This window comes from Gadus macrocephalus, chromosome 12 (assembly GCF_031168955.1).
Source record: "Gadus macrocephalus chromosome 12, ASM3116895v1".
In the NCBI taxonomy this organism is placed as follows: Eukaryota; Metazoa; Chordata; class Actinopteri; order Gadiformes; family Gadidae; genus Gadus; species Gadus macrocephalus.
The window spans coordinates 25,761,912-25,785,833 of record NC_082393.1 but is presented as its reverse complement, the minus strand read 5'-3'; the positions used below and the strand labels follow the sequence as shown (position 1 = coordinate 25,785,833).

The 23,922-nt window shown below is 48.1% G+C and overlaps 1 protein-coding gene across 1 annotated transcript in view; it reads right to left on the bottom strand.

The window, feature by feature from the left end:
- The window catches only part of LOC132468584 (uncharacterized), a 45,648-nt gene extending 31,041 nt beyond the window's left edge, over nt 1-14,607 (bottom strand). The window contains exons 1-20 of the mRNA XM_060066308.1: nt 14,483-14,607; nt 14,371-14,392; nt 13,913-14,176; nt 13,450-13,707; nt 12,912-13,178; nt 12,095-12,352; nt 10,596-10,714; nt 9,687-9,828; nt 9,071-9,337; nt 8,554-8,814; nt 7,954-8,214; nt 7,080-7,340; nt 6,488-6,760; nt 5,074-5,337; nt 4,193-4,477; nt 3,342-3,602; nt 2,462-2,725; nt 1,579-1,848; nt 1,096-1,353; nt 129-389 (exon numbers count right to left, since the gene is read on the bottom strand). Coding sequence (XP_059922291.1) covers nt 129-389; nt 1,096-1,353; nt 1,579-1,848; nt 2,462-2,725; nt 3,342-3,602; nt 4,193-4,477; nt 5,074-5,337; nt 6,488-6,760; nt 7,080-7,340; nt 7,954-8,214; nt 8,554-8,814; nt 9,071-9,337; nt 9,687-9,828; nt 10,596-10,714; nt 12,095-12,352; nt 12,912-13,178; nt 13,450-13,707; nt 13,913-14,176; nt 14,371-14,392; nt 14,483-14,563 — 4,597 coding nt within the window. The 5' untranslated portion in view covers nt 14,564-14,607. The remainder of the gene's footprint in view (nt 1-128; nt 390-1,095; nt 1,354-1,578; nt 1,849-2,461; nt 2,726-3,341; nt 3,603-4,192; nt 4,478-5,073; nt 5,338-6,487; nt 6,761-7,079; nt 7,341-7,953; nt 8,215-8,553; nt 8,815-9,070; nt 9,338-9,686; nt 9,829-10,595; nt 10,715-12,094; nt 12,353-12,911; nt 13,179-13,449; nt 13,708-13,912; nt 14,177-14,370; nt 14,393-14,482) is intronic.
- Between the last annotated feature and the right edge of the window lie 9,315 nt (nt 14,608-23,922).

The following is a 23,922-nucleotide window of genomic DNA, read 5'->3' as shown; positions in this document are numbered from 1 at the left end:
CCCCATCAGCGCTCAGGGCTGGGTACACGCGGCTACCCGGATGATTTCAACGTGATACAAAGTCAATAACTGATGTGCACACGATATACGTCAATCCTTATAAATGAGGACTAAATAAAAAGGCGTACCTGCGATGTACAGGATCGGGGTGCTGGCGAAGCCTCTGCACGCGTCGGAGTAGGGCGTGACGGTGAGCGTGTAGGTCACGCCGCAGTGCATGCTGGGTAGGCTGCAGGTGGTGGTGTCGGTGGTGCAGTTGACGCTGTCCCCGTCCCGGCCGAGCGCCTGCACATCGTAGCGCGTCGCCCCCCCGCTGGCGAGCCAGCTCACCCGCCCGGTGTTGCCACTGCACTCCAGGGAGGCGCTGACGTTCTGGGGGGCGCAGGGGGCTGTTGGGGGGGGGGGGGGGGGGTACAGTACTCAGATAGGGTGTGAGACGCATCACCTCCTCTCCAACAGCACGCAGCGGTGAGAGCTCTGCTCTGTTCTTCAGAGATGGGGATTCAAAAGATGTGCGATCTACCTCCACCTCTACGTCCACCACTCTGGATGTCTAGCTGTCTAGACGTCTACCTGTCTGGACGTCTACCTGTCTGGACGTCTACCTGTCTGGACGTCTACCTGTCTGGATGTCTACCTGTCTGGACGTCTACCTGTCTGGACGTCTACCTGTCTGGATGTCTACCTGTCTGGACGTCTACCTGTCTGGACGTCTACCTGTCTGGACGTCTACCTGTCTGGACGTCTACCTGTCTGGACGTCTACCTGTCTGGATGTCTACCTGTCTGGATGTCCGGATGTCTACCTGTCTGGCTGCCACCTGTCTAGATGTCTACCTGTCCGGATGTCTACCTGTCCGGATGTCTACCTGTCTGGACGTCTACCTGTCTGGATGTCTAGCTGTCTGGACGTCTACCTGTCCGGATGTCTACCTGTCCGGATGTCTACCTGTCTGGACGTCTACCTGTCTGGATGTCTAGCTGTCTGGACGTCTACCTGTCTGGACGTCTACCTGTCTGGACGTCTACCTGTCTGGACGTCTACCTGTCTGGATGTCTAGCTGTCCTGTCGTGTACCTCTCTGGGTGCGACGTACCTGTCTGGATCACCGCGTCTCCTGATCGGCTGCTGTTGCAGTGCGCGGCCACCGCGTCCACGCTGACCTCGTACAGCCGACCGCAGAGCAGCGACAGCAGGGAGCAGTGGGTCTCGGCGGACGTGCAGGAGTCGGTGTGCTCTCCTGCGCGCGCGGTGGCGCAGAAGCTCTCCCGGCCGCGCGCCTCGTCCCAGCGGAGCAGAGCCATGCTGGAGCCGCAGGTGTACGAGGGCACCACGTTGGTCGGGCTGCAAGGGGCTGAGGATGAGGGAAGGCAGTAAGCACTCACTGTCACGGGATACGTTTGGGCTGTGATACGCTACCATATAATGAACCATCTCATCCGTTGCTTCTAATTGGATCCTAACCGAGTGAACTCATGCTATGTCTCAATTTGACCGATCTCTGTTCCCCAAACCTCTGCCCTTTTTTGCCCGTTTTGGACAAAATGAATGTATTCAAAAAGCAAGGCTTTGAGCGCACCTGTAAGGATCTCAAACGAGGTGCTGGGAGCACTGGGGCATCGGTCCCCCAGGGCCACGGCCTCGCCGACGTAGCGCCTCCCACAGGACAGCCCGTCCAGGACACAGCTGGAGGAGCTGGAGGAGGAGCAGTTGGCAGTGGCAGCCCCGGCGGTCGTGGCGCTGACGGAGAAGGAGGTGGCGTGGGCGTCCGGCGCCCAGGCGACCAGGGCCCGGGTGCTGGAGCAGTTCAGCAGCATCTCGTGGCTCAGGATCTGCGGCGCGCACGGCGCTGAAGAACAAGAGTCGGGATGGCGTCATGCTCTTCATCGTCAGGGCTCACGGGTTCCAAAAGGCATTTTCTGATATTTCAGACTTTTTTAAAATGACACACACCTCTAGGAGAAGTGTCTATCTGAGGATCGTGCCGAGAGGCCGGCAAGTCAAACAAGCACAGTACACACTAGGGATGAGTCGGTCGTGACCAATTCGTTCACAACGAACGAATCCCGAACGTGAACGACAAGAACTGGTTCCCCAAAACAAGAAGAACTGGTTCTCTGATTTTTTTTTTTGACATAAAACAAAAATATGGTCACGTAAATAAAATATACAAACGAACAGAGCTTCGTCTCCCCGCGACTTATATTGATTGAGTCTACAACGTTCTCAAAGATTCAGCCAATGAGAGGTAGCAATGGTGTTGCCATGGCACCTGGGTAAACAAATGACAAGGCGGTACCGTCGAGGGGGGCAGACACCAAATGACGTAACGAACGAATCAAAACGAACGAATCAAACAAACGAATCGTTATAGTGAACTGAACTGAAAGAACTAGTTCCCGGAAAATAATCATTTTGCCCATCCCTAGTACACACACACCAGGCTGACAGCGTGTCTTTACCAGTGGTCACGGTGGTGGAGGCGTAGATGCTGCTGTTGCAGCTCCCGTCTCCGGCCAGCACCACCACGGTGTACTCCGCCCCACAGCGCAGCTGGTCCAGACCGCAGGACGTGACGTTGGTCTGGACGCTGTGCTCAGGCTGCCCGCTGGCCGAGGCCACGACCGTGTAGTAGGGGACGCTACCAGGGCCGGCCGTCCAGGTCACCATGGCAACGCCAGTGTTACAGTCCAGGCTGGCCTGCACGTTCTCTGGGTCACATGGAGCTGGAGAAGGGGTGGGGGGGGGGGGGGGGGGGTGGGTAGGTTAAGGTAGGTTAGGGTTAGGGTGAAGGTGGGTCAGTTCTGCAGGAAGAACTCCACTCACAGAGAGAAAACACTGAAAAAACGATAATTGCAAAACATAAATATATTAAGCTCAAAGTACTCTGTTCATGTATATGCATTTATCTATAACTTCATATTGGAGGACGGGGTGACAATATAATTTCTTTATAATACAACGTTTTTTTTTACATCGATTTATACGCGTCTTACTATCACGATAATTCCTATTCCTTATCTCCTATCTCCTCAACTCCTATTCCTTATCTCCTATTTCCTTAACTCCTATTCCTTTTCTCCTCGCCAGGCTGTGGGCACCAGAGAGGTCGTCCTGTTCCACACATCTTACGTCCGACCTAAAAGGCTTTATCGTATAATTCTGTACTAAAGGCGACAGCGTGATTGGCCATTTCAAGCCGTCAGGTGGACACGCCCACTTGTGATGTCAGAAGAGGCCGATGTTCTAAACACTCCCAGCCGGTGGTATGATACGTCACCTTCACAAGGCTTTAGCGTATAATCCTATATTAGAAGGAGAAGAAGGATGGACGGCGGTTACCGGTGGCGACGGCGGACCCGTGGCTCACGGAGCTGTTGCACTGGTTGCCGAGGGCGACCACGGAGAAGCTGTACGTCTGGGCACACGTCAGGCCGGGGAAGGAGCAGCCATGGAAGGACGTGGAGCAGGAGGCGGAGTCGTTGTGGGCGTCGGTCACCGTGGAGACGTAGCTGAGGGCGCCGGGGGCGGGGTCCCAGGACGCCTGCACCGTATTGGACGGGCAGTTCATCACGCGGCGCAGGCTGGCGGGGGCGCAGGGCACTGTGGGGGGGGGGGTATGTTATCATCCTTAAGGTCTTGACACCCAGTACGCTTTGCCCTGGCTCGTCCCAAATCTATTTGTTGAAATCGTTTTTATATTATTATTGTTATTGTTATTATTATGATGATTATGATTGTGATTATGATTATGATTATTACGTATTATATTTTTCAGAAAACATACAACTTAGAGATATCTTACCTCTGGGTGTAATCATTTGACTTAAGTCAATATATAGTTTAGGGGATTTTGGATATTCTATTATTATATTAGATTCTATTATTCAATTTTTAACGGTTAAATCATTGCTAGATAATGTTTTCATCTACAGCAGACGCCTCCGTTTAGTGACGTCAAGTGGTGTCATCTCTCTGACCCCAGCACCATTATATTTACATCCAGGGGATTTTTCTGAAGCTTTCATCCAAAGCGAACTACAACCACTCATACACACGATATCCCCGACCGACGGCGGAGTCCACCACGGAGTCGAGCCGGGGATCGAACCAGCGACCTTCCGGTCACCAGCCGACCCGCTCTACCTCCTGAGCCGCGCGCCTCCCTCCCGCCACACCAGTCCGGTTCATACCGGAGCGGACCGACTGCGCTGCGCTGCTGGGGCCGGGGCACAGGTCTCCCTGGGCCCGGACCGTCACGGAGTACTGCTGGCCGCAGCGCAGGCCGGCCACCACGCAGCCGCCGCCGCCGCCGCCGCCGACGCCGACGGAGGAGCAGGAGAGGGAGGCGGAGCCCCCGGTCCGGTCGACGGCCGTGACGCTGTAGTTCACCGGGATGGAGAAGGGCGTCCAGCTCACGGCCAGCGTGTTGCTGCTACAGTCCACGACGGGGAGCACACCGGTGGGCACGCAGGGGGCTGAGGAGGAGAAGACCACAGAGCGGGTTTGGACGGAGAGCTGCTGCTGAACACGGAGCTGAGACTGAGGAGGACATGGAGTGATGATAGGAGAGACTGGGAGGGACATTCTTGGAAACTACGGGGGGTTTAGCAGCCTACATTAGTTCTAGTGACCAGTAGGGCGCCACCTGCTCGTCGCATCTTACCAGCAGGTGGCGCCACCTGCTGGTCACTTCTTACCAGCAGGTGGCGCCACCTGCTCGTCACATCTTACCAGCAGGTGGCGCCAACTGCTGGTCACCTCTTACCAGCAGGTGGCGCCACCTGCTGGTCACATCTTACCAGCAGGTGGCGCCACCTGCTGGTCACTTCTTACCAGCAGGTGGCGCCAACTGCTGGTCACTTCTTACCAGTAGGTGGCGCCCCCTAATGGTCACCTCTTACCAGTAGGTGGCGCCCCCTGCTGGTCACCTCTTACCAGTAGGTGGCGCCCCCTGCTCGCCACATCTTACCAGCAGGTGGCGCCCCCTAATGGTCACCTCTTAGCAGTAGGTGGCGCCCCCTGCTGGTCACCTCTTACCAGTAGGTGGCGCCCCCTGCTGGTCACCCCTTACCAGTGATCTGCTCCAGGGGCAGGCTGTCGGCGCCGGGGCAGCGGCCGTCGGCGGCGGTGGCGGTGAAGACGTAACGCTGGCCGCAGCGCAGGCCCGTCAGCAGGCAGGCGGACCGGGGCTCCGGGCCGCAGCTCAGCTCCTGGCCCCCGGGGCCCGTGGCCTGGGCCGAGTAGGAGGTGGCGGTGGCGCTGGGGTCCCAGGTCAGCAGGGCGTCGTTGGTGAGGCAGTCCATACGCACCGTCAGCTGGGAGGGGCGGCAGGGCGCTGGGGGGGGGGGGGGGGGGCAGATGTATCAGAATCAGAATCACAGACTACTAGTGCTGTCAGTTAAACGCGTTATTAACGGCGTTAACGCAAACCGATTTTAACAGCGTTAATTTTTTTATCGCGCGATTAACGCAATTTATTATAAACAAAACAAAGAAGCAGTAGCCTGACTGCTATGTTCAAGGCAGTATGTTTGTATGTTCATCGTTTAATTGCACTATAGGCTTTTTTTTGTATCGTCCTGTTTTGATCAGTATATGCCAATGTTGTTATCAATAAAAATAATTTGCACAAGGCAAGCGGATGCACTTCACCATGTTGATAAGAGCATTGAAATGAGAACAATTAATGTGACAAAGAAATCAAGGGATATTTAGCACAGAAAAAACATTTGCGATTAATTATTAGAGTTAATGCCATAGAGTTAACTATGGCATTAAATATTTTAATCGCTTGTCAGCACTAATGATTACACAAGAGTAAAACTCTTAAGGGCTGATTATGGTCCCACGTTCACGCGACCCAAGCGGGCTACGGACCCCTTACGTCCTTGCGGAACCTCCTTGCGTCCTTCGTAAGGGAGGCGCGCAGCAGCAAGGGCTGTGATTGGTCCGCATACTAAAACCCGCCGCAGAACCGTAAAGGTTCACGACTGCGTCGAAGCGTCTGTAAGTAGCAGCATAGATCACAATAATAAATAATAATGACACATTTAAATAAAGTAAGTAAAACTAAGAGAAACTAAGACAGTGCTAATAAGTAACGAGGTGTAGTTAAGTGTAAAGTGTAGCGTAAGGTGTGAGTGTAAAGTCTTCAAGAATCATATTGTATAGATAATGTCTGTTATCCTTTGTGAACACCATCTCACCACCACCGTCATGAAGGTAGATCTACAATCACAGAGCTCATCGCGTGATGTGACAGAACAAAGAACGTCCGTGCGACAGGGACAGACGGCGGAGGTAAACAATAACAAAAAATAATAATTGACACGATTAAAAAAACGCTTTTTTGGATGTCACTCAAAGACCCTTTCCATCATTGAGAACACGCATGGAAAGGAAAAAACGAGGTAAACAAAATAATAAAAACGTCCAAAAATCGGAGAACAGTCTTTGTGTCGGGGTCCCGCTCTCCATCTGCTCACCTGAACGGAGAGCCACCGCCTCGCTCCGGCTGGAGCAGCCGTCGCCCACGGCGACCACGCTGACGTTGTAGATCCGGCCGCAGGTCAGGCCCTGCAGGCGGCAGGCGGTACTGCCGCTGGAGGAGCAGCCCAGACGCTCCCCGCCGCCGCCCGCCGCCGCCGCCGCCACCATCACGTCGTAGCGCAGGGCGCCGCGGCTCGCCCGCCAGCTCACGTCGGCGCTGCTGTTGCCGCAGATCCTCTCGACCACCAGGTCAGTGGGGACGCAGGGTGCTGAAGGGGGGAGGGGGGGGGGGGATTAGCACCCATTGGCACCCATGAGCATTGTGCAGGTGGAGCCCATCTAACCATTCCTGGTGAATCGTTTAAATTAAAACAATGAAATTCTGCTTCATGATAGAGTGAGTTGGACGGGAAGGTACGGTAGACACAGCGGCGGACATGAAGCAAAGGACCACGGGCAGGAATCTAACCCGGGTCGCTGCGCTCAGCACTGAGCCATCCGACCAGCAGGGGGCGCACCCCGCGCTCTACGCCGGGTCGCCCACAGACGAAACCAACGTCAACAACGCAGGACGACTACGGCACGTACCTTCCCTGACGACGGACGTGTTGCTGGGGAAACTCCTGCAGGTTCCGCTGTACGACATCACCTGCACGCTGTACTCCTGCCCGCAGTCCGACGTCGCGATGCTGCACGGCGGGACGCTGGCGTTGCAGTACAGCGTCTGGCCGTCGCCGCGGGTCAGGGCGGCCGTGTAGCGGTCGGCGCCCGGGGTCGCGCCCCAGCCCACCTCCAGGGTCCCCGAGGCGCAGCTCACACTGGCGTTCACGTCCATCGGACCGCACGCAACTGGCCGGACAGACAGAGAGAACCAAAGCGTTTCCAACACGACCGTTTGCAACGGAGCTTTGCTCCTATGCCCACTCTGAGGATCAGTGTATTAACCTCTGTGTGTGTGTGTGTGTGTGTGTGTGTGTGTGTGTGTGTGTGTGTGTGTGTGTGTGTGTGTGTGTGTGTGTGTGTGTGTGCAGATGGGGCACGTTAATTTTTTGCAGGGCGCACCAAAGAAAACCATTCAAAGCAAGTATTACATTTACATTTGTAAAGTATTTTGCAAATGCTTTCTTCCAAAGCAACCTACAACGGTTCATGCACAGTCTCTCACACACACACACACACACACACACACACACACACACACACACACACACACACACACACACACACACACACACACACACACACACACCAGCGGTGTCAATGCAAGGCGACGTCCGGAGCAGTGAGGGTGAGGCGTCTCGCTCAGGGACACCTCGACACTCTAGCTAGGCCGAGCCGGGGAATCGAACTAGCGACCTTTCGGTTAGAAGTCCCCCCCCCCTGCTCTAGCTCCCGAGCCCCTGCCGACCCCGTCACAGTGTGCCCGCCCGCGCAGCCCTCCGTTCCCCCCAGCGGAACCCACCGGAGTCCATGTGGACGGGGCTGGACGGCATGCTGGGGCAGACGCCGTCGTGTTGGTTGACGGACACCGTGTAGCGCTGGCCGCAGCGCAGGCTGGTGACGGTGCAGCGGTGCTGGGTGGTGCTGCAGCTGCGCAGGCGGCCCTCCGGGTCCACCAGCGTGGCCGTGTAGGAGCCCCTGTCGGGCCGGCTGCCCCAGGAGACCAGCGCCTGGTTGGCCCCGCAGTCCAAGGTGGCGACGACGCTGTCTGGGGGACACGAGGCTAGGGGGGGGACGACGATGACGACGACACGGGGGGTTAGTCATGTGTCACTCAATCACCTGTCATTGAAGAACATCGGATGCGTTGTCATGGGGATTTCTACAGATTCAGTCTAACTCATTCGTTGAGTTGCTCATCCGAAAAAACAGATGCAGGAATTTTTGTTTTGGTTGCAATGCAAACAATGTGTCCACGGCAACGGACGGCTCTGCATCACACCAAGTCAGGCGCAAGTGTTGCCCGTCCCTGCAGTTAAACGTGCCGTTTCAAACGACCGTTTGAGACGGCTGCAATCGGACGCGTTCTACGAACACGGCGGCAGATCAAAGAGCTGTTTACCCGTCTCCACGGTGACCCTGGCGCTCTCGGAGCTGTTGCAGCGGGAGTTGGAGGAGACGACGGAGGCGGTGTAGGCGGTGCTGCACGGCAGCCCCGCGACCTGACAGGACGTGCCGAGGGTATGGCAGACGCTCCTGCGGCCCGCCGCGTCCACCGCCAGGCCGGTGTAGAACAGCGCGCCGGGCGCCTCCTCCCAGCTCAGCGTGACGGAGTCGGTGCCGCAGTCCATGGTGGCCGAGACGTTTTGGGGAACGCACGGGCCTGCGGGGGCACGGACATGACGGTCAGTGGGATCCAACCTGTCTGCTCGTCCACGGGACGCGCCGCGTCCGGTGCGGCCCCGTATCGTCGCATAACAGTTTGAGATTTACTACAGGCGCCACGACGGACGACAGGAAACTAAGGCCCAATCCCATTTCTACCCCTTACCGCTTCCCCTTACCCCTTCCCCTTCCCCCTTCAAAACAAGGGGGAGGGGTAAGGGGTAGAAATGGGATTGGGCCTAAATCACCCTCACCAGTTTCAGACACAGTGTTCACGAGGGTTCTGCTGGCACACTCGTCGTCGAAGGCGGTGAGGCTGGTGGTCAGATGCTGGCCACACTGGATGCCGTGCATGGTGCAGTTGGTGCCGGTGGAGCTGCAGTTTCGGAGGTCGTTTGGGCCCTGGTTGCCGAGGGCGATCACGTCGTAGTAAAAGGCTCCGGCCGCTGGCTCCCATGTGACCAGCACTTGGTCCGAATGGCAGCTGGAACTGGTGGTGAAGGTTTTGGGGTTGCAGGGTGCTGCTCTTAGGAGAAGGGGGTTTCCAATCGTTAACAACAACAATAACAATACAAATAGTATCATAAGTAATATTCAATTTAAAGCAGTTCCTGAAATACAGTTGCAAATGAAGTAAATACGAATCGTGTATTTTATGCTACTTTCATGCACTTGTAAAAAAAAAAACGCAGAGAGACACATTTGATCTGTTTACAGATGTGTCAAGTTTATCCACTAGGCGGTTCTGTCGCATTCAAATGCGTCTGATGTGAGCCCGCGGCACGTTACTCTTTCAAATGGCAATTTTTAAAATTCGTTACATCTACGTTACATCTGCTGCACTGCTGTAATGTAATGAGGCTTTCGCACCTGTCCTAATAAAAGAGGGAGAACTAGATTGGCTGGAGCAGTCTCCGGTGACGGAGGAGACTGTGAAGTTGTAGCTCCGCCCACATGTCGTCCTCGTGAAGATGCAGTTGGTATCAGCCGTCATGCAGTGCTGGATCTCTCCCTGAAGGGAAAGCAGGAGAAACATTATCCTCCTAAAGTGCTTAATGTTCTACTGAACCTCTCTGGTTATGATGGAAACATTCTCGTTAAGTGAAGTAGTCTATGATGTGTCATGATTGGGAATGAACAATCTATCAATCTGCCCGTATCAATTGCATAAGAAGATTCACACACAATGATACAATTGTCTATATATTTGTAGTCATGTTTCTAATGAAGAACTCTACAATATAAAATGTTTACAAAATGAATTAATTATCACACTCTGTCACACTCTCTGATGTAAACAATGACCGATGACATAATCGTTGATGATGACTACAAACAGATGCTGTGTCTGAAATCGCGCACTTACATTGAGTGCACTTCATTATCCCTACAGTACACTTACTTATAGGCGCAGTGCTCTCATTTCTACAGTGCAAAGACTGAAATTATTTTGTGCTTTGGCAACCCGGCTCCGGAACAGTGCCCCTGGTGGCCCAGGGGAGAGGTGGTATACGGGGTATACCACCCATTTCCCCCAGAGGGCGCCAGTGAGCGCATTGGCGCTGTCACCAATTAGCGCCAATGTGAAGCACCTGAGGAGCAGGTGGAGGAGCATTGGCTTAGCGGCTTCAAGACTCGTTTGGTTTAATAAACATGCCATTTTGAGTTAATGGACGGAATTATGTGCCGATCTGGGGGAGGCGGGTCACTCTCAGAGCCGCGGTGCCACACTTAGTACCTAACCGTTCGGGACTAAGCTAAAAGCTAACGTCAACATACCATTGAGTCCACCAGCGTCGCTATGTAGTGATCCGTGTGATTGACCCGATCCCAGGATAAGCTGATGAGATTGATGGAACACTCTCTGTACAGTTGTAGATTATCCGGAGGACAGGACACTGTCACAGAAAGACATAAAGTAAGGGAGTTAGGGAGACAGGAATCGACTGAGCTAAACCGATAGTTAGACAGTGACATATAAAGAGTTGGACATAGAATAGATAGCTATTGAGTTATACAGATAGTTACACAGATATGTAGATCATTACAAAGATAGAGTTGTACAAGTAGTTACTATATACAGTCAGACAAAGATAGAGATATTTGGATAGAGGTAAAGTTAGACAAAGAAAGATTTAGGTAGAGTCAGAGATAAAGTTAGACAGAGATAAATATATATATATATATTTATATATATAGTAAAACAGAGAGAGATGGTTCGATATATTTAATAGTTAGACAGATAAATATAGTAAGATATAGATATAGTTAGACAGATGGCTGGATAGTTAGATTTAGATATTGTAAATATATATATATTTAACTATCTTTGTCTACCTTATATTATAACAACATAACAAGATAGTTAGAGTACGACAGAGCTATGAATAGATATAGAGAGACAGAGTAGATATATTTACAAAGTGATAGAGATAGATAGTTAGACAGAGATCGGTGGTTAGATATAGATTTATAAAGACAGAGATAGTTAGACAGATAGATGGTTAGATAAAGTTAGAGAGATAGATTGTTGGATAAAGTGAGACAGAGATGGATAGTTAGACAGATATATGGTTAGATAGTCGGACAGAGCTTGATAGTTAGATAGAGATATAGATAGAAACTATATTTAGCAAAACAGAAAAATATATAAATGTTAGACAGAGAGATAGAGAGAGTTACATATCATTAGAGAGAGATTGAGACAGTCAGTTACAGTGATATAGGTAGATATAGGTAGAAACCGGGTAAACCTCAAAGGAAGGCGTCACAATGACTTTTCAGGTTAAAACGCCCCGATATTGAAAATAATACTCCATGCCTTTCACTCTAAGAGGTTTCAGGTTTCCATAAACAGAGGCCCATTCTCAGAAGGCTGAAAACAACACAATATATTGGGACAACAGAGCTCAAAAGGAGACCCAGTTCTCAAAGAGACGCCCAGAGACGCACGCAAGCACAGAAGTGAACTTCAGAACTCAAATATGTGTTGGGAAGGAGGAACACGGCTATTGAAGTGAAGCACAGCGATGTCAACAGCAGTTTGTAGGAAATCTGATGATTACTAAGCGTTTCACAGAGTTGTAGAATGTTTTAATTTAAGTCTGGGCTGAACACAAATCTACTCACACAACACCATACCCGTACCCCGTGGTCGTGGCCGTGTGCGATCGACCGATTAGTTGGCGTTCCATGAGGGCCTTTTGCACCGGAGACGTGTTTGGTCATGAGGAAGGTGGCCACCCTGGTTGGCACACATCGGTATTTTGGACTCTCACCGGTCTGAAAGTTGGTGGTTGAGTTTCCGTGGCTCTCGCAGTCCCCGGCGATGGTGATGACGGACACCACGTAGCTCTGGCTGCAGGCCATCCCCTCGATCTGGCACTGGGAGCCCCGGCTGAGGCAGGACCTCACCGTGCCGTTGTGGGTCGCCGTGGCTCGGTAGGAGTCGGCTCCGACCACGGGAACCCAGGAGACCACCGCCGTGTTGCTGGAACATCTGTAGTCCACCACCACACCGCTGGCGGCTCTGGGGGCTGCACGTCACGCAACGCAAGGTGTTGTTAGATTGTGTTGGAGAGAGGGGTCTCAACGTCAAAGGTGTGTCGCACAAAGGAAACATTGAACTTCTCTCGTCAAGAGAACTGTATGACATTTTGGTTCTTCCTTCTACTTAACACTAAGATGTGTTCTACAGAGCATGAATACTTGTTTAAAAATAGGGGTCATGTCTTATTAACCAGGACCTCCTCCTTCAGGAGAAACACGAAGAGAAACAAGAGCATATGCAAAACAAAATGAGCATCCAATTAGTGGCCACAACCTGTGGGTGTGTCACACTCATGAAGGCCTCATTGTTGCCTTATCTCAGCCTGAAATAAAAACCTACCAAGGAGGCTCCATCCATGCCTTCAATGTTCCCCCACACAGTTTGTTGACGTGACAATAACAAGAAAGTCATGAAGGAACCCAAATCCCCCACCTCCTCCCTGCCCGAGATAATATTCTGCGTGTGTGAATGGAGTGCCTCGGAATGAAAGGCTGACCTAGATTCTAATCGCCCAGTTATTGATATTGGCCCTGGCCCTGACTCACCGTCGCTGGTGAACGAGACATCGTTGGGCTCTCCGGGCAGCAGGAATCGGTGGAACGAGGACACAGAGATGTCATAGGTGGTACATGACAGGGTGTCAAAGTCCAGATAGGGAGCCGTTGCGTTTGCCACCATTGGTTCACTGTTTGGCTGGTCTTGGTTCCGGATGGTGACTCGATACAGCAGAACGCGATCCACTGGCTGCCACGACACTCGGGCTCTCTGGCGGCCGTTCTGCCGCACGACGATATCGTTTGGGGGTGGCGCAACTGAGACAGGGACAGATGGAGTGTTTGAATCAGTTGCTACACATTGCACCATTCCCCTCAATCAATCACACAATGATCGATTCAAATTGAGATTGGAACCTATTGATATCCATATCTAAGAGTGTAGCCTACACTTAATTATCTTTTTTGTTTTCTTACAAGATTAATAAAGTGCTAACAATTGTAATATTTGACTGTGACAAATATCCCATGCAGAGAGAAAAGACCCCCCCCCCCAGCTTTAGAGTTCAACAACGAAGCCCCCACTTACGTGTCAAGATGGGTTTCAGAGCGCTCCGAAGCCCCCTGCCTGCCTCGTTCTCGGTGAACACGGAGCAGTTGTACACTGTCCTGGGCTCCAGTCCGGTGAATACCACGCTGGTATTTCTCAAAATCATTTGGTGATTCTGTCCAACCTGTCCTTCCATCAAGACGATGTATCTGTCCGTGGTCGGCACACGTGCCCATTCTAGCCGAACGCTTGTACTGGACAGTGCCCTCCGGTATATTATCTGGGAGGTTGCGGGCACTAGAAAGAAGACGAGTGCAAAGGCATTTCAATGACACTGCTAGGCGTGTTGCATGCTTCGTATAGGTATGTGCGTAACTGTTCATTTGAATAATAACAAAACATTGCCGTTGACTACGACTAACGTACACGTTAAAATACTCGAATTGAATAACTTGATTTGTGTTCTTTATATTTTCAAGTCCTACTGAACGTGGATGCTTACCTGTGGACGCCTGTTGCGTAACGTGGCATACTACAAAGTAGTATTGGAAGACTTTAAGGGTCACGCTGTAGTGGGCTCCTGGCCGTAAACCGTGAACGTCCGTTTCTTTGGCGGACCCAGATAACGTCAACACAACAGGTGCAATGTCTGTCGAGTTGATAACTCGTATGTCCAAAAAATAATTTGTTGCCCCGAGATAATGATCCCATTTTACATGAAGCGTTGAAGGGCTTTGAGAACTCACTGATGTGATTATGCATGGTCCTGAAAGAGATGGAGATGGTGATGTTTGATCGTTCTTGAACAAAAAACAGCCGCCTCTCCTTTAATAAAATACTTAAACTTAATTACACATCTATATCTACACTTCAAATCTATCAACATCCTCAACATCTTATACAATTTGAACAAATTAATATTCAACCTTCTTAGACTCCGCACAAAAACCAATGACTTACCTTCTGCATGAGTAAATGGTATCTGTAGAAACAATAATGTGGAAAAAAGGTTTAAAAATGAATATGATCGTAATGTTATTCAAGGATTTTACCGTTGAAAATGGTCAGTTACCTGAGTTAGCGATAGGAATACCAAAGAAACCCCTATAGCTCCCACCAATCCCATCTTTGACATTGACTGCGGGATCACCATTCGTTTAGTATACAGGGGAGTCCAATACAAAAGATATTCTGGATTCTTTTTAGCGATGGCCCAGGTAGTCCTAGGGTGTGGGAACCAATCAGTAGGGTCCAAATGGGGCCAGGCTTTCCCCTGAGGGCCCGCGGCTATGAAAGGTATCAGGGGACGATAGCACAGGGTGGGGAGGTGGGAGGGGTGGACGAGAGTACGATGGTTGTATCTCAAGTGATGGATGCGCCAACCACTCCCTCTCTCTCTGTGTCTCTCTCTCTGTCTCCATCATCCCCCCCTTCTGTCTCTCTGTCTGTCCATCTTATGTTAAAGCTAATTTGGAGATCTTTTCCTTTTTATGGCTCCCGACTCATGGCTCCCTGCTTTATCCAGAGCTTTCTGTGTGTGAGAGTCTGTGTGCGTACACATGTGCCCTTGCAAATGGTCCGGGAATGATCTCCGTTTTGTGCTTTTTAGATAGTTAGCTCTCTGCCTGTAGTGTTAGGTATTGCTGATTGCAGGGAATGGGCGATCTGAAGGGGTCAGCGACTTCAAATCTCAAATGAATGTGAACATGGATATGAATATAAAGGCTTAAATGTAAACATCCACTGTTGATAAGCCATCTGACTGACATCAGGCTGCAGGGTCCCTCCCACTTTGATAGGATTTGACATAAAGCTGCTGACCCACAAGCCTGCTGTGTTTCCACCACACACACACACACACACACACACACACACACACACACACACACACACACACACACACACACACACACACACACACACACACACACACACACACACACACACACACACACACTCCAGGTAACCCATAGACCTACACAGTATGGGTCTGACGCAGGGTCTGTTTTCTAAACGGACCTCGTAGTTTCTCTCTTCCCATTCTCGGTTTGCCTCCAGTCAATCTATTCGCTTCTACACGTCTCTCTCATAAATAAAAAAATAGAACATGTCCCAGATGTAGGTAGATGTTAAAATTCAAGGTATCGATCGAGTTAAACAATGTGTTGCTCAGACACATCTTTGTGTAGATATCTAACAACACATTTCAAACGAGTTACGTCATGGCAAAGTGGATGCAGATATCTTGAGTATTTCCGTCGTTCAAGGACTAAGGGGTCACGAAACCGAGAGAGGGTATTGATATGAATTTGAACTGCTGTGTCCTGTTCCAATGCTTGTTACGCAGTGTTTTCCCCATCGCTGTAACAATACATGGGAACAGAGGAGAGAGTGACCCGATCCACGGAGATAAAGCTTGGGAAGGGCGGGTACAGGAGACAGGTGGCGCTGAAAGCAAAGCAGCTTCTTGGGAATACGTGACTCCGGCCCAACAAGGCATGCATACAAACCTTTGTCCTGGTAGAAAGTGCTGCTACTGTATGCGGTTACAGTAGCAGCACCTGCACCCCCCCAAATTAGTTTCAACATTGTTGAGTCACGGTCTTGGAGTGGAATCGACAACGGTCGCGTTATTTATCGAACACACCGATTTTAAAATGTAATCACAGAACTGTTTTTTTTATGATGGCTATATTCTTGAATTAAAGGGATCCTTTATCCCATGACGATACAACGGTACTCTTGGCTGAACAACGTATATTGGGAAGAAGGAAGTCAACATGAAAATGGATCCGTCCAACAAACAGTGGCAGGGAACCTGAGGTGCCCTGCTTAAACAATGGAGCAACTTTTGAGCATGATGAATTAAGAACAAGGATGAGATCGCTTCACTTTTCAATGTGTTTCCCGGCACCTGTGTTACTGTGTTGCCATAACTACAGGTACAGGTCACAGTGATTTATCATGATGCGACACACAGCACTGAACTCCCAAGTAACTTATTTGACATTCAAACCAATGAGAAAAGCCCCCTTTGATTTGAAAGAAGAGCAGAGACAGAAGAATCCCTGATTTGACTTTTTACGGTCAAAATGGAACAAATGTATAGATATAAATATATAACAAGCAAAATTATATATTCTTTCAGCCAGGGATTATAAGAGCAGAGGAACATACAGGCCGATACTTTTTCCACAAATAAATGAATACTCCAACTTAAAAAAACGTAAATAAATTCAAACTTGATGTTAAACAAATATATAAAATACAGTAACCATAAACCAAGGGATTAAATAACTGACTTTTTGTTGTTTAAGGTAACAAAAGGATGTGACCACACTGGCAACCACTGGTAAGCCGGAACGAAGAACAAAAATGCACAAAACAAATAATGGGTGACAAAAATATGCCTTCTCCGTATCACCTATAATAGATCCTATAATTACCTGGATTCAATTCTAAACCTGCAGGCCTTGGCCTGCAGGTTGTGCATCATGAAGCTATGATACTGTTGGCCATCATAAATAGTGGCAACAGCAACTGTCTATGGCCCACTAGTTGGCGTACAATACTGGCAAAGGTGTGGCGATACCGATAATTGCACTAAGCCTTTTTGTACAACAGCAACTGTCTGCAATTTGAGGTGTTTTGGTAACGGAATAGGCCTATTGTGTTGTCTAAAGCTCCTTGCTTGTTCACTTTCTTCCAGTCTTGATCCATGCCATGGTTTTTAAATTAAAGCATCAGAATCAACCTTCTCATCCCCATCCCCAGGACCACGTAGCGCACCCTGGGGGACAGAGCCTTCGCCATCGCCGCCCCTACCCTCTGGAACTCCCTCCCTCTGGCCATCCGAAACTCTGATACACTCCTTTCGTTCAAAAGTCAACTTAAATCCCATCTCTTCAGGACACCTACAACGTCTGCTAAATCATCCTCCGCCATCTTCCACCCTCTCTCTCTCTCTCTTAATGTGTTGTCTAGTGTCTTGTTTATTGGCCTTTTGTTTGAGTGTCTGGACTGTAGGTATGTATTCCTTTTTGTAAAGCGTCTTTGAGTACCAAGAAAAGCGCTGTAAAAAAACGATATATTATTATTATTATTATTAATATGGATGTGTAGGAAGCGTCACCATGCCCCCACCAGCCCACACCGGACCGCCCTGCCACGCCATATCCCCTGACACCTCTGGGGGGGGGGGGGGGGGGCACAGGTTGGGAGGGGCGGGTTGGCGGGTCACACCGGGCAGGCGATGGGACAATGGGCTTCGGTTTTTGTTTGGTTTTCTTATGAAGTAGGGCAATCCTGGAAAGGGTTAGATCTGGTTTTGGTAGGTATGGTTACCCAGTTTTACGACACGATACGACAATGCTTTACTGTCAGAGCAAAGTCTGAAATTTGTCTTGTTCCCGGCAGCTCCATTTGCAAACATCACAGACGAGACATCAGGACAGGAACGGCAAAAACAGGACCTCAGATACAGAGGAGGACAGAGGAGATGTTCTCCTCTGTTTTTCTTCCTCTCTATGAGTTGCACAAACACTGCGAGCTCCGACTCTGATATGGAATATATGATATCTGGAAGCGCTTTCCTGTATCATTGAGAGAGTTCGCTTTAGCAGCCAAAGTGGTGTCATTTATATCGAGGCTAGGGGACATCAGGATTGCTGCCGATGCCATGAGCCCATAGGTGTCACTGTGGAATCGGTTGTTCAGTTCATTAAGCTGGCAGTCTATTAGCGCGTTGGAAATGTTGCGCAGGTCACTGTCACTCCTCACTCTTGTCGATTTCCCCAACGTGCATGTGAAGATACTTCCCTCAAATCGGCCTGGGAGATTTCTTGAGCGGGAGGGCAAACTGGGTACATCCCAGTTGTTGACATCATGATCCTCCATCATCTTATTTGTTGTTGCCAGCATGTTTAAGAACGCACAGTCACCTGAGCGAATGTCTGTCAGTTCTTGTTTGAGGTTCCCGATCAAATCAATCGTGTCTGTCACCAATGCGGTGATGGACTGGAGGCTATTAGACGTGAAGTTAAAGGCTATATTGCCAATGCAAAAAAATAACTTCACAAGGTGTGACTTTTTATAATTACTATTCGTAGCGTTGATTAGCAGAGAAATAGTCTGTATAAGACGTTTACGTTGCTTAGCAACCGAATACTCTGGGGTTGATGAATACCTGACATGCGGAGTGATATCAAAGACGTGATTCAGAGGCAAAAACACTTCCCTTGACGCTTTCGTTCCACAGCATTGAAAAGAGCCGTGCAATAAATTAAACATATAATATATATTATTATTATTATTTTTTTTTTTAAGAAAAGTTTTGGGTGGGCCTGTTGAACAGTGGGTGGGCCTGGGTCCGTCAGGCCCACCCATAACGCCGTGCCTGGTCCATACTGCCTTATTCTATCATTTAGGGAATTCACTTTAAATACACCCTATGTAAGAAATGTATAGCATGTTTTCAACAGCTGAGAGGTAGCGGCTGTAGCGTAGTGGATTTGTATAAGACCCGAACGCCAGCGACCGGGGTTCAAATTCGCCGGTCTATCATCATGCATTTTACCCCCATAGATGTGGTGCCAGCACGGCCTTGAAAATATGGGTTCAAGTTCGAAATAAGCACAAAAATATAATTCCATAAGCTTTAGTGAATAAGTATTCCATATGCATGAGAATTGGGACATTTTAAGCTTCACATAAATTCGCATCACTTGGGAGTCGAACCCCCCGCGCAGAAATTCAAGACTGACGCGCTACCTCCACTCTAGCACTCTGTTATGAAGGTATTATTGTAGCAAAAGTCTTTAGCACCTGTAACTGCAGAATTTGAATGCGTACACTAAAGTCACAGTAAATTTGAAGTCGTATATATTTATTTTGCATGTGTACTCTAAAGTCACAAATGTGTAACAGTACATTTGTAGTCGTAAAAAAAATATAAATATTTTTTATACCATTGTAAACACAAAATAGGGTCTACGAGTACGCTAATCTGTGTTACAGGTGCACAAATCCTTTTGCTACAATTATTGCAGCGCAGTTGGTGCAAAACACATTCGCACACCCGTGTTTCATAATCTGAGAACATGCCCAAAAGGTGTGCATTCGTAAACCCAAATTTGAACAAATGCATCAGAAGTTGCACATCTGTGAACGCTATGTTAATTCAGCATTTTAATGAGCGAGCACAAAACCATTTTACAACTGCTCGAATCTGCTCCTGCAAGTCTCAGCTGTGGGTTTTTTTGCAGGTTGTTTTGCAACACCCCTAGGTGGTAAATGTGTAGCAAAAGTATTTGTATCCGTAGATGACAGAGCGTCCGTGAGCGGGACAAAATAGTCCCGCCCATAATTTCCTAATCCAATGAAAATCACCGGCCGGGATGCATTTCTCAAATTACAGTGACGGCTGGTGGTGATTTTGGGTGGGTGGGCTAAAGAATGCATTACATTTATCAATACTTCACACTTCACAGGGCTCCAGACGCCATGAGGTCACCTTTATATCTCTGTTCATAACTTTCATATAATGTGAATGATTTTTAAACAAGATTAAGGTGTAGAGAAAGGCATTTCTTTATTTGAAGCACAATTATAAATAAAAAGAAAAATAAGGTGTTTAAAGTGCTTCGCTGAGCTGAAATTGAACATTTCGAACTAAACCATTAAGCAAAATAAAACTTTTTTTGTGCTTAAAGTATTACACAATTAAAATGTTGACTGGTCTCCCTTTGCGCAAAATGCGGCTGTAGACGATCACACACTCTGGTAGAGACGTCTGTGTCGCCGTCAATCATGAAGGACATGTAGGCCTATGTGGCGTTTCCGACGTCCGCAGCTGTCTTTTGCTTTAAGGTGTCGCCCATTAGGCCTACTGCAATGAATTGTGCACATGCCATCTCATTGCTATAGGCCTACGTCGGGTTGATGTTTAATCCATTTCTCTTCATGAGAATAATTTCGGATTTAAATTGAGAATGGCAACTCATTAAATGAGATCATTTCCGATTCCTTAGAGAACCTTATTGTTGCCTGTCGCTGAAATGCAGCTTGGAGAGGGGCCACTATCTCTACACACTTGTCACGTCATGTTGGGTCATTTAGACAGCTTTTTAAATGTTTTGATACGAAATGTAGTTGACCCGCTTACAAATGCACTATTACCGGCCATATTCTGACCGCACTCCTGACAGTAAATCTGTACATCGTTTGGTTGATGTGTCCCCAATCTTTTCACTTCCAATTTTTCCTCCAAAGACATTAAAGAAAACCGATTAGAAAGTAAATAATCCACTTCATTCATTTTCATGCTAACGCCCGCCATACTGCACTTGCGCTACTGTGCTGTGATTAGTCGAAGGACACTGTACTGTAGCTACTGTGCTAGGTGGTCAGCCTTTGGGCTAAACTAATTTAGCCCAAATGGGAAGCATATGAAGGGGGCGTGTCAGGGCACCTGTCAATCAAACGTCAATGGAAGCTTACGCTACTGCGCTTGGGCTGAATACATTTAGCCCATTCACAGGAAAAAAACGAAGATATATATATCCTGGGTTTTTCTGTCACTTTTTGGTGCTGTTGCTCCTTTAGGTTCTACCAAAATTTAAAACAATATGTTCTAAGTTTTCAATAATATTTTTTTTATTTTCACTGTAAGAGGGCTTAGCCCTGTCAGCCCATTTATACCAGCCGTCCCTGACTGGGACCCATCGTGTGCCAGCCATGGAGCTATAAAGATCGCAGCATTCTTAGCGCGGGTACGTTTCTTTGAAGAGGGCGTCCTACTGAACGGAGGTGGGTATCCTACATTATGTAAAATGAAATGACTTAGTTCAAGGGAATTCTCCCCAAAGTATTGCATTAACATTTCTGAATTTATGTTATGGCGACCATTAAAATACATTCAAGGACATTTGCGGCATGTTAATGAAATACTTTGGGGGGAATTCACTTGAACTAAGTCATTTCATTTAACATAATGTAGGATACCCATCTCCGTTCAGTAGGACGCCCTCTTCACTTCTCCAGAAATAAACGTATCCCGTACTGAGTATGCTGCGATCTTTATAGCTCCATGGCTGGCACGGGGTGGGTCCCAGTGTAATTTGAGAAATGCATCCCTGCCGGCGATTTTCATTGGATTAGGAAATTATGGGCGGGACTATTTTGTCCCGCTCACGGACGCTCTGTCATCTACGGATACGAATACTTTTGCTACACATTTACCACCTAGGGGTGTTGCAAAACAACCTGCAAAAAAACCCACAGCTGAGACTTGCAGGAGCAGATTCGAGGAGTTGTAAAATGGTTTTGTGCTCGCTCATTAAAATGCTGAATTAACATAGCGTTCACAGATGTGCAACTTCTGATGCATTTGTTCAAATTTGGGTTTACGAATGCACACCTTTTGGGCATGTTCTCAGATTATGAAACACGGGTGTGCGAATGTGTTTTGCACCAACTGCGCTGCAATAATTGTAGCAAAAGGATTTGTGCACCTGTAACACAGATTAGCGTACTCGTAGACCCTATTTTGTGTTTACAATGGTATAAAAAATATTTATATTTTTTTTACGACTACAAATGTACTGTTACACATTTGTGACTTTAGAGTACACATGCAAAATAAATATATACGACTTCAAATTTACTGTGACTTTAGTGTACGCATTCAAATTCTGCAGTTACAGGTGCTAAAGACTTTTGCTACAATAATACCTTCATACTCTGTCACGGAGACTCAATGCGCAACAGTAAGCATTGTCTACATAAGGTCCAAAAGGACGATCAAATAACGAACACCCTCTGATGAGAATCTGTATCTCTCATGAAGAACACCAATTTCGTTGTTTGCACAATGACAATAAAGTCTGAAATCTGAATATCGTCGGACAATGCCAAGGGATCGGTTCTGTCCCGTAAAACCCTCTGTCTCCGGAAAGAGACGCCTGTACGAGAAGTGCGCCGAGGTCCACGGGAACACCCACTCATAAACACAGCTGCATATGGTCCATTTTATGTATTTTTATTTGATGGAGATACCCTGACGTCTGGGAAAGGTTTTGTGCTGACAGCTCAATACTTACATAGATGAATGGGAGGCCAACCCATTGCAGAGTCATACACCGACCACACACACACACACACACACACACACACACACACACACACACACACACACACACACACACACACAGGGTTAAGTGAGCCGCCACTCGCAAACACGCAGTGTCTTTTCCGGTGATACTCGACCCTGTCCGTGTGGTTGCAAAGAAAAAAAATGCATTACTCTCTACTGTGAACTATCCAAATAAAAAAAGAATAGGCACATTGCTGTGTAACACAATTGTAAACGGCGCCCTCTAGTGTATACTTTTTCTGAATTCTGTCTTATTGCATATCTGACGCTGTTGATTGTGCAGGTCCTATCAGTGGGGTTTCCAGGAACTCTGGGACCCTAGGCGAGATCCCCAACCACGCTTAGGTTGCCATTGCTATAAACGGCCCTACTACAAATATACGTGATTTAGAATGATCTGTAGAATAATCTTGTATAGGAAATCTAGTTGGAACACTTTGTCCTTTTCACAAGGACTTTCTCTGGCATATGTAAGAGCTCCAAGACAATTATTAAATTAATGTTGTATCAGTTTTTGTCAACTCAATTTTAATATCATATTATTGTAAAGTATTTCCGATCTGACTCGGTTTTTTCATGTCATTGATCTCATGTGACCGCCATTGTATATTCTATTTTTTTTTCTTTTTTTTTTCTAGAGTTACATAATTGAAAGTAGTGCCCGATGGGTTTCCATGATAACACAGGGAGTTTGAATGGATGGAGTTAAGTTGCAAGTTGCTGGAACCAACAGGAACCTCCCAGAACTTGTTTTCCTCAAACAAACCAAAACAAAAGAGTTGAGTTGATATATGATAACTGCTGTTCAGAACATTATGACAACATGTAATGTAAATGTGGACACTTCAAAACGCATAGGGTGTGTATAGAAACGTTATCAGTTATTGTGGTGCCAGGAACTATGGAGAAACAGGCAATTTAGTTATTTATGTGTTGTTGTAGGCCTACTTACCACGTGCTAGTCCACACTTATCTCAAGCTCTAACATGCGTCAAAATATATTGAGTCAACTGAAAAGTACAAATAAACCAAACATACGATAATAGCCTATCACTCAAACGTTGGTTGTGATATCGAAAAGTGGCGTTCTGCACTCAAATGTATCGGAACTTTGTCGGGAGAAGTAAAAGACGGTGTGCTCTCTCAGCTTTCACTGTTCAATTACTGACCTGATAAGGCTCTTCGTCACCACAATTCGTCAACACCAGATGGAGGCATTCCTCGTGCATTTAAATTAGTCTAACTAAATAAAGTAAATGGATCCAACATATGTCCTGCTAATTAAACACTAACTAGATAACAAATTATTCAGCCAAAAGTAATAATACAGTTTTCATTTTCTGGGTGGCCTACAGCGAATA